The sequence below is a fragment of the Bombus terrestris genome, unplaced genomic scaffold, assembly GCF_910591885.1.
Source record: "Bombus terrestris unplaced genomic scaffold, iyBomTerr1.2, whole genome shotgun sequence".
In the NCBI taxonomy this organism is placed as follows: domain Eukaryota; kingdom Metazoa; phylum Arthropoda; class Insecta; order Hymenoptera; family Apidae; genus Bombus; species Bombus terrestris.
Window position 1 is genome coordinate 571,649 of NW_025963553.1, and position 11,391 is coordinate 583,039.

Genomic DNA, 11,391 nt, shown 5'->3' on the forward strand with positions numbered 1-11,391 from the left:
ACACTAAAAATCACTGATGGAAATTCGTATAATGTGAACAGATAATAAATAACCATAATTCAATAGGTGCCATTACAAATAAAGCAAGAAGAAAATGAACAAATTATGAAAATCGTAAAACAAATAAACTAGGAAAAATAACTTACTATTGGAGAGCACGAGGCAATGCGTGTTGCACGAACGAGACTCGGCAGAACAATGGGACGCCCGCCGAATCGTAGATGCAACTTCAGCAAAGATACGTTGCCACGCGCGTATGGAAGGTCCTGGAAGCTCCAGGGACGACGAATTGCCACGAGCCTTCATTGTTCCCACCGGCATCAGTAACAAAAGAGTCCAGACGCAACCTCAGCATATGACGAAGCAGACGAGGCATCAGTATCCATTAAAATCTACATTCTCTCACGTACCATACACTGGCGGAAACCCCAAAACTGCAGCATTGCGATTACCACGAAACAAATTGTCATGTGATTGTCACCCCATTGGGGATGTAATTATAAATAAGCGTTGCGACATAGAACAGGGTTCCTTTTTAGAAGAGTTACTTTTAGAATAGTTATAGTATTACGTTGTAACGTATAACGTTATATAGTATTACGTTATAACGTATAACGTTATGTAGTATTATGTTGTAGCGTATAACGATATATAGTATTACATTACAACGTATATCGCTATATAGTATTTCGTACTAACGTATGACTTTATGTGGTATTACGATATGACGTATGACGTTATGTAGTATTACGTTATAACCATTAACGTTATATAGTATTACGTAATAACGTATGACGTTGTGTACTAACTCTTTACCTGTAAAACATCAACCTTGATCCGCTATTATCCGGCAAGTACTGCCGAAAAAAATATCGGAGACTTAAGCGCTTTGATGATACCAAGATAATCTATTTTACGAACATGATACAGGTATACAAATTTAGTGAAAACATCGACCAAAACAATAACATATTCTTTCAAATCACTCTGACCACTTAACTTGCCTGTTGTGTATATGGAATTCCGCGAATGGAAATCTACGTGTTTTCCTTCTCGATACATAACGTCAAAATTAAATTTTCTAAGTAAGCCCACAATCTGTATAACTTTGTCATCTAAATTCAATTTATTACTAGGTATTACAATTACCTTCATGGAATTACAATTAGTAGCAACAATAAATTCTCGTCCATGTAAATAGTGATGATAACGTTTAACGGCGTTTACAACTGCCAACGTCTCTATATCATATGAATGATACCTAGATTCCGCGGAACTAGTTTTCTTGCTATAGTATTCTACCACTCTGTTTTTACCGTCATCCTTATGCATTCCTCAGTTTGCTGGTGAGTGCCGAAGCGTGCAGACGTGTGTCCAGTGCCCTGTAAAGTTCACAAAACTACACGTGACGCCCATCTGTCGAAAACGAATCCAACAAACCTAGCTAAATGTTCACACAGCCTCTCGACTAGTTTTTTCATATTGAATTAAGTAGCTCGATGGTGGGCCAAACATCCCAAACAGGCTCTCCGGAGCTAAGTTATAACACCTCCGTTCTTTCTCAGCCGTGGCAAAGGGGCAATACATCTTTGCAAACGACCAGCACATGAAAACGCGCAAGCTCGAAACAATCAAGACAAATGTGAACAAGAGTCAAAACTAAACCACCAGCTAGCCAAGTCACCACCTACAACAGGTTCTCAATACTTGAGACTACAGAAGACTCCATGAACACAACCGAAACGGTCAATAATCTACATACCCAAAGAATTCTCCCTCCCCCGCCAATATTCATTGACAACGTCATCAACATTCAAACAACAATAAAGTCCATCAAGAAAGATATCAGCAAAGAGGACTACAAGTTAAAAATTAATAATAACCACGTAAAAATTCTGCCGACCAAACCCAGACGCATATAGAAAATTATCTAAATTGCTAAAAACTTTGAATGCAAACTTCCACACATACCAGCTCAAGCAAGAGAGACCCTTTCGTGTGGTGCTACGCAATATCCACCACTCAGTCGATCTAGACGAACTAAAGTTTGCACTTCTAAAGCTTGGCCACGAGGTAACTAACATCAGCAACATAAGACATAGAGTCACAAAGAATCCACTATCGCTATTTTTCATAGATATAAAACAAAAAGAAAATAACAAAGATATCTTTAACGTTAACCGGCTGATGAACTCCACAGTTAAGATCGAACCACCTCTTGTAAAGAAAGAGATAGTACAATGCAAAAGGTGTCAAAGGTACGGCCACGCGCAGAAATACTGCAACCATAATTTCCGGTGCGTAAAATATGCAGGTAGTCACCCCACTGACTAATGCATTAAATCCCCAGAAACCCCCGCGAAGTGCATCCACTGTCAAGGAGAGCATCCTGCGAACTACAAAGGATGCTCAGCCTATAAAACACTATACAACAAGTATCCAAAACTGAGACACAAGGACACAACCATACAAGAATCTAGACCCCAAAAACTCACCTCACCATCAGTATCCTATGCGCAGGCAACACAAGGAAACGTGAACAACTCGAAAACCCACAGTGGACAATCAGAAAATAGTGTTCCCACCCCACAAGACACAGACAACTTCACCAAACTCGAAAAACTTATCGAGAAGCAAACTGAGCAAATTAACAACTTGCTGTCACTACTCACACTCTTCATGGATAAATTCATACGCACAGGAGCAAAATAAAACCAATGCGAATAGCTCCGTGGAACGCCAACTAGCTCAGCACAAATTTGAACTAGAACTATTCTTAAAACAACAGCAAATCGATGTATTGCTTATATCCGAAACCCACTTCACCGACAAAAACTATCTCAAAATACACGGCTACAACATCTACCACATCCAATACCCCAGTGGAAAGGCACACGGCGGCACCGGAATTATCATCAAATCCAGCATTAAGCACTACGAGCTACCATCATTCCAGAAAGACTACCTTCAAGCCACAAGCGTAGCAATAGAAGACCGCCATGGTACAATCACCACCTCAGCAGTATACGGCCCTCCCAGACACTCGATTGCAAAAGAGAACTTCGACAGCCTATTTGACGCCCTAAGCAATAGATTCATAGCTGGAGGAGACTATAACGCCAAACATACCCAATGGGGCAGCAGACTTGTCACAGCAAGAGGCAAAAACCTCCCGAAAAGCATAACCACCAACAATCTCAACTACCTCACCACATATGAACCCACATACTGGCCCACTGACACTAACAAAATCCCGGATTTACTCGACTTCATCATAACCAAAAATATATCGCCCAGATACGTCCAAATTAACTCCTCGACTGAACTCTCTTCCGACCACACCCCCGTAATAGCAACAGTCGGTTCAGCAATAATCGAGAACCCACCTAATGGCCTTATTCACAACCAACTCACCAACTGGCAGCTCTTTAGAGAAATCTTTAACCGCTCAACCTCTGCCTCAATCTCACTAAAAACAAAGACAGATATCGAAACTGCCACAGTATACCTAAACACGAGCATAATAAACGCCATCCGCTCCTCAACACCTACGAAGACTTCTATCAGTAAACACGAATATCCCCATTACATATTAAACAAAATTACAGAAAAACGAAGACTAAGAAGAGTATGGCAAACCCATAGAACACCGGACGACAAACGCAAGCTAAACAACGCAACCAGGAAGTTAACCAAAATCATTAAAAAATTAAAAAACGACTGTTTCCAAAAGTACCTCGTCAATTGGACCCCTCTGCCGACTCGAACTACTCACTATGGAAGGCTTCCAGGAAACTCACGCGCCCCCCCCAAATAATCCCACCTATTCACTGTCCGCAAGGCGGATGGGCACCAAGCTTTATAAAAGAAGCAAACCTTTTCACTTCTCTAGATGTTACTGAATTAATCCATCGTCTGAACCCCAGGAAAGCACCAGGACATGATCAAATAAGTAACAAAGCAATTAAGGAACTACCTGTAAAAGGGATTGCACTCATTTCTTCAATCTTCAAAGCAATTCGTCGCCTTGAATACTATCCCAAAACCTGGAAAACGTCACAAATTACGCTCATCCCTAAAGTCGGAAAACCAATACACGAAACTAGCTCATATCGCCCAATTAGTCTTCTACCCACTCTGTCAAAACTATTCGAAAAGTTGCTAACGAATCGACCCCTTCCACTAATAGAGGATCTGAAAACTCTGCCAGATCATCAATTCGGCTTTCGGAAGGAGCATTCCACAATAGAGCAAATCCACCGAATAACACACAACATCAGCCAAACCCTCAAAAAGAGAAAATACTGCTCAGCGGTATTCCTTGATATTCCATAAGCATGAAAAGATATAGAATGGATTCGGAAATACAAATAATTCCCTTTATTTAGTACACAACTGGTATACATATATCTTATACTCTTAAGACCTCAAAATCCTACTCGCACGCACGCTTGTTGTCAACCGACTCTTCCAGATACTTCAAACGACTGGCTCTTGTCTTTTGTCTCAACCAAGACCAGGACGTCCTCTGACGCTTACACACACATTCACATGTACAGTGTAAATGTATCATATTCCCAACAGGATCCTCCCAACGCTCCAAAGGGTAGGCTCCGGTGTTCTTTCATCTCAGACATATATGTGGAAATGAAAGGACTCCGGAGCCTTCCCTTTGAAATTTTGGGAAAGTCCCTTAATACTGTAATCTAGATTCTACCATAGCCGTAATTATGCAATTGTCGTCATTCAATCCGATTGCATTTGTTTGAGATTTATGATAGAGAGCTTGAGTTCGAGGGGACAATCAGCCGCCGAACGTAGCCGCGGTCAAGGGATGAACTTTTTTACCTAACAGAGGTAGGGAGTAATTCTACATCTCTCCTTAAAAGAAATTGTCTTAGCGGCACGCGACAGTAAACATTTCAACGATTTCTGTCCCGTGGCTCGCCACATGCAGACTTTGTCCTTCGGGTAAGACGATTGCCAGATGCCAACGCATCTTCACAGTATATGTTTAGCTGGGCGAGGACCCGCTACGAATATTAAGTTTCAATTATACAAAGTCTTTCAAATAGACAAATAGCCTGTGCCCCAACTACGGGAAAATAAGAGAAATCTATCCTTCCACGAACGCTTCCCACTGGCAGCTTTTCCCAAGGACAGCTAACGTCCTTCTCTAACCACCAACATGGAAATTGACCAGTTAACAGCAACGTCAATTTCCCTCACCCTTCGAACGAAGACTTTCCTCCGCGAATCCGATGATCTCGTGTTCTTAGGCACACCAATCATAGTTTTCTTCGACAGCGTCACCGTGACGGAGAGACACTCTCTTTTACGATTTCATCAACGATTGAATTGTCATCCTGAACGTGAAAACGTTTCACCACTTTCCATAGATCAGTAACTGGAGTTGTTACGGTTTGCCAATAATTTCTCTAATGAAGTGTTCAAGTAAACTTTAATTTGTGGCGGCATCTACCACGGAACTTTCCAACGCCTTCGCTAAACAAAGAGCTATGCCGTCAAAGCGCAATACCGACGTGCCCAATCTACCATCGATATCTCTATGTTTCTTTCGCCGAATTCTCAGAAGAACGCAGACCGCCGCAGTACATCTAATAAACATACGTGTAGTTGGGATATCGAAGGGCGACAAAGGAAAGACTCCGTGGTTTTGAACAAAAGTATCAAATTAGTCTATCTAAAGCTGCGAAGTACGACAGGTCTTGTTGTAAGCAAACCATTAACCGAACCTTTATTGTTATATTTTCGTTCTTAATTGTTGATCGTTGACTGAAATTGTTGCTTCATTGTTTATTATTAAACTTTTATTAACAAATCCAGTGTAGTTTTCCGTATGCACTCATTCCAACCACCTCTATTCTCGTAATAGAAATAGGGGATCAATCAGTTCGTGGCGTCGATTGTTTATTAGTAACGAGAATTTACGACTCTCGTTAACGCGTTATCTCGCGATCGAGTTTCTCGGCGAAATCTTGAAACAGGAGTTACACAACTAATAACCTACTAACAAGAAAGTAATATAAAATATACACGATTTAATATATATAGCAAATATGGACATAAAAATCCACAATCAGCAAAATATATCTTATATTGTCAAATAAAATCAAATAATCAAAGGATCATTAGGACACGACTCCAACGATTATTACGATATAGCGTACAATGTTATATAGTACTACGTTGTAGCGTATAACGTAATATAGTATTACATTATAACGTATAACATTATATAGTATTTCGTTGTAGCAAATAACGTGATAGAGTATTACGTTATAACATATAAAGTTCCACAGTATTACGTAATAACGTACACCGATATATAGTATTACATTGCGGCGTATAACATTATATACTATTACATTATAATTTATAATGTTATATAGCATTACGTTGTAGCGCATAATGTTATATAGTATGACGTTGCAACGCATAACGTTATATACTATTACATAATGATGTATAACGTCATATAGTATTACGTTATAGTGTATAAAGTTCTGTAGTATTACGTAGTAGCGTGTAGCGTTATATAGTATTACGTTAGAACGCACAACGGTATATAGTATTACGTTATAACGTATAAAGTTCCATAGTATTACGTAATAACGTACAACGATATATAGTATTACGTTGTGGTGTATAACATTATATAGTATTGTAGTATCGCGAAAAAAAGGATAGGATTAGGATAATTTACATTTGTAAAATTCTCCTAATACTATTTATTTAAGATAAATAAAAATAACATGGAATAATTGGACAGAGAACGATAAATGTTCAACTTGAACTAAAACATAAAAGTCTTATTCCACTCAAATCACTCTCGCAACTGTATAACTCTAACAACTCGATCTCTCTACAACGCTAGCAACTTTACAACTCTACAACTCTAGGCTTCTGCACTCGCACGCTCTCGCTTCTCAACTCACACTGCACTTCTTTTGCATTCGTTCTCGCTGTTGTCTCAACTAACACTGCCCTTAGCGTCTCTTTGTCTTTTCTCGTCCCATCGAACACGTGTCCCGAAACACCCGTGACCAGGGTCACGCAGGCTCTTTTCACGAAACTATCCAATTGAAAGGATCGACGACACATTGATGTACTCGACGGCGCCGCGGCTCTCGCCACTTTGTATACGGTTCGGCCGATATCTTGGGCCTTTTGTCCACGATACTACAGTATTACGTTATAACGTATAATGTTATATAGCATTACGTTGTAGCGAATAACGTTATATAGTATTACGTAATGACGTATAACGTCATATAGTATTACGTTATGGCGAATAACATTATATAGTAATAAATGGTAGCGTATATAGTATTACGTTATATAGTATTACGTAGTAACGTATAACGTTAAACAGTACTACATTATAACGCATAACGTTATATAGTATTACGTAATAACGTATAACGTTATACAGTACTACATTATAACGCATAACGTTATATAGTATTACGTAATAACGTATAACGTTATACAGTACTACATTATAACGCATAACGTTATATAGTATTACGTAATAACGTATAACGTTATACAGTACTACATTATAACGTATAACGTTATATAGTATTACGTTGTAACGAATAACGTTATATAGTAATACGTTGTAGCGTATAACGTCATATAGTATTACGTTATAAGGTATAACAATATATAGTATTAAGTTGTAGCGTATAACGTTATATAGTTTTACGTTAGAACGTACAACGTTATATAGTATTACGTTGTAGCGAATAACGTTATATAGTAATACGTTGTAGCGTAAAACGTCATATAGTATTACGGAATAACGTATAGCGGCATATAGTTTTACGCTGTAGCGTGTAACACTATATAGTAATAGATTATAGCGTATAACGTTATATAGTATTACATTATAACGTATAACACTATTCAGTAATAAGTTGTAGAGTACAAAGTTCTATGGTATTACGTTGTAGCGTATAACGTTATATAGTGTTACGTAATAAAAATTATATAGTGTTACGTTATATAGTGTTACGTATAACGTCATATAGTATTACGTATATATACGTCAATTTCGGAGCTGATTGTTCTCTTCGTAATTCGAGAGGCGGTAGGATTGATTTTGACGGAATATAGGATCGAATCGTCAAAGGAATTCCAAACAACACCCAGAGTTTTGAAAGTTTGCGATTCGACTAGTAGCAGCTTATCGTTTATGTCCTGCTCGGAAAGTCCTCGTAGCAGTTCCAGGTCGTTCGCTGCCCATTTTCGAATGTTTAAGCCGGCTAGTTTAAGCAATTCTATGAGCTCCTTTCTCAGTGATTGTGCCTCGTCCTTTGTATTAGCTCCTGTGAGAACATCGTCGACGTAGAAGTCTCGCTGTAAGACCATCGCTGCTCATGGGTATCGATGTCCCTCGTCGTCTACCAGTTGTTTGAGGCACCGAATGGCTAGATAGGGGGCCGCTGACAGCCCGAATGTCACTGTGTTAAGTTGATAGGTGTCAACTTCTCCATCAGAGTTGCGCCACAAAATTTGTTGGAATTTCCGATCCCCTGGACGCACAAGAAATTGTCGATACATCTTTTCGACATCGCCTGTAATGACGTACTGATGAAAACGAAATCTTAAAAGGATAAGAAATATGTCGTCTTGTAGTTTCGGTCCCGTATGAAGTACGTCGTTTAATGAAACTTCGGTGGTGGTTGGTGCAGATCCGTCAAACACAACTCGGAGTTTTGTGGTCCGGCTGGATTCTTTGATCACGCCGTGATGTGGCAGAAAATATCCGTCGTCCGTGCAGTGGTCCGTGGTAATCTTCGTCATATGTCCTAATTCCAAGTAGTCTTCTATTACGGCGTGATAGTCGGCTTCGAATTGTTTGTCTCGTTGGAATCGACGGCAGAGGGAAGTGAGTCGCTTCATTGCCATGGCTTTCGAGGATCCAAGCGGAAGAGTTGTTTCGTTGAATGGGAGAGCGATAACGTATCGCCCTTCGTTGGTACGTTGAACGTGATTTCGAAAGTGCTCCTCGCACTGTCGTTCCGCTTCCGAAATGTGTGCGGTGGGCGGTCCCTCGTCGATTTCCCAAAAACGGGCGAGGTCCGCCTGTAAAGCCGTCGTGGAGGCGTGAAATGCGTATGCTAATGATTGCGAGGTTGGGCTCCCCCCGATGACCCATCCGAATCGCGTTTTTTGCAGACGCAAGTCGGGCCCGTTTGCTTGACTGATATCAAGTTGGCCGACACAGAGTGATGCTAGTGTTGGTCCGGCGCTCAACAATATTTCGATCGGAGCAGGTCTATGGAATCCTGGATCGGCTAATTGGAGATTCCCAGGTATCTGTATTGTTGAGCGATCTACGGGTTGATTTGGGACCCAAGACGCGATAGTCAGTATCATTAGAAACGTCAAGTTGCGTTCGTATGTGCCGTCAATGGAGGTGATCGTGGCCGTGATGTAGCGTTTCGAGGTCGTCGATAACGTGTTGAGTGTTCCGATTGGGACCGAACATTTCAGTTGATTGAGTTTTAATGAGTTAGCGAGCCTTTCGGTGACAAAGTTCATGCTAGAGCCGGTGTTTAGCAGAGCTCTACAACGAAATGGTTGACATTCATTGTTCAAGATGTTGACCTGCGCTGTGACTAACAAGTCGTGCTGCAATGGTTCAAAAGGAGGCGATGTCAATGAGTCCGTTTTCTGTGGTTCGGTCCCTAGCAGAGTCGTCTGATGCAGTCATTGTTTTCCTTGTCGTTTAGGACTGGACGATATAGTCGATCCCGAAGCCGCCGTTCGCGATAACCGAGATTCGCGTTTCGGAGATGTTCGCGGAGACGTTCGGGGAGACTCTCGACGAGACTCTCGGCGAGACGCTCGGGGAGACGCTCGGGGAGACGCTCGGGGAGACGCTCGTGGAGACGCTCGGGGAGACGTTCGAGGAGACGAGGATGAGCGTCTCGAACGATGTGACGAACGCGGGGTCGGTGAACTAGGCGAAGAACGACCGTTGGATGATCGGTCGCTCGACGATCGACCGCTCGATGTTCGGTTGACACGTGTTCGTGGTATGCTATGCCCATGGTCTTGATGCAGATACGTGTCGTGTCGCTGTCTACAGATGCGACATGACTCAGCGGAGCAATGAGCAAGAGCGTGTCCCTTGCCTAAACAATTGGTACAGAGCGACGCCCTTTTGGCGATTTCCAGGCGTTCTTTGGGAGACTTGGCTTTGAAGACATGACAATTCCATAATTCGTGTTGTCCGTGGCAGTTCGGACAAACCAACGTATTATGTGTAGTTATGAATGTATAACTTCGCGGCGCGTTCTGTCGCCGACGGTCGTGTTGATCGAATGCCCTTTTTTGACGGTTGATGCTGAACACGTTCTATCGCCATTCGTCCGTGTTTTCAGAAAATCTACCAAGTGCGTGTATGACGGCAGTTTCTTGTCCGGTAGTGTACGTTGCCATTTGCGAATGATGGCTGAGGGTAGCTTCTACGTGAAAAGCTTTAAGAGAACGGCATTTGACGTGACTGGGTCCCCGAGTTTTTCTAACGCTTGGAGATTTACCTTGACTGTCTCGATAAGATCGTCTATAGCTTCGGGTGTTTCCTTAGTTATCTCCGGATAGTCGAAAATCAAGTCCCAGTGACGCATGCAGATTTGACGGTGGCAGTCGAATTTTTCCTTAAGAACATCCATGGCGATTGCGTAATTTGCCTCGTTGATGACTAATGATTGTATGTTTCACGCGGCCCATCCAGTCAGGGCTGATCGGAGATGATAAAATTTCTGAACCGGTGTTAAATGTTCATTTTGATCTATTGTTGTCGAGAAGGAATCGTAAAATGACTGCCAATCCTCGAGGGCGCCATCAAATATAGGTATCCGAAACTCCGGTAGTTTAAGCGAAGCAGACTCGCGACCGGATGCTGATTCGCCGCTTGTCGATTGTGACGGCGTACTTCGTCGTATATTGATTAATTGTTTCGTTATTTGGCGTTGTAGTTTTTCGTATTCTTCCGCTAGTTCAATGCCGCGCGCGATCTCTCCCTCGTCTATAGCTATGATCTGGTTTTGTAAGGCACGGAGTTCCGTCTCGTAGGTTTCTAGACGCTCTTTAATTTGTATCAAGTCGATCTCTTCCGGATAGCCTGATTTTTCGATGTCGTCCAGTTTTTTTGCGAAGCGTGTAAACTGGGCGATATAGTAGCCCCGGCGACGACGCAAGGTGGCGAGTTCGTTTCCGGTTGCCATTATTTGTTATGTAATTGAGAGAGAAATTGTTTGAACTTACTTCTGTTTGGTGATTGTCCACTTTGCGGCAGGAGGTTGTGTGGTTGCGTTTCAACCACCGAATTATACCTCTTCAGAGGTGACGACC

At 41.6% G+C, this 11,391-nt stretch overlaps 2 protein-coding genes across 2 annotated transcripts; both read right to left on the minus strand.

Moving 5' to 3' along the window:
- Positions 1 to 843: 843 nt before the first annotated feature.
- On the minus strand, positions 844 to 1,332 carry LOC125387111. The gene has a single exon (XM_048414265.1). The coding sequence runs from the start codon at positions 1,330 to 1,332 to the stop codon at positions 844 to 846; it is 489 nt and encodes a 162-aa protein (XP_048270222.1).
- A 7,071-nt stretch (positions 1,333 to 8,403) lies between these two features.
- LOC105666908 lies at positions 8,404 to 10,709 on the minus strand. Its single transcript, XM_012319480.2, has 2 exons — positions 10,578 to 10,709; positions 8,404 to 9,732 (listed from the first exon to the last, which is right to left on the minus strand). The coding sequence occupies exons 1-2, from the start codon at positions 10,707 to 10,709 to the stop codon at positions 8,404 to 8,406; spliced, it is 1,461 nt and encodes a 486-aa protein (XP_012174870.2).
- Between the last annotated feature and the right edge of the window lie 682 nt (positions 10,710 to 11,391).

Coding starts and splice junctions, on each gene's coding strand:
- LOC125387111 (XM_048414265.1), bottom strand. CDS start 1,332: ATGCATAAGGATGACGGTAAAAACAGAGTGGTAGAATACTATAGCAAG.
- LOC105666908 (XM_012319480.2), bottom strand. CDS start 10,709: ATGGATGTTCTTAAGGAAAAATTCGACTGCCACCGTCAAATCTGCATG. Junction 9,733..10,577: donor ATCTTATCGAGACAGTCAAG/GTAAATCTCCAA, acceptor TGACTGCATCAG/ACGACTCTGCTAGGGACCGA.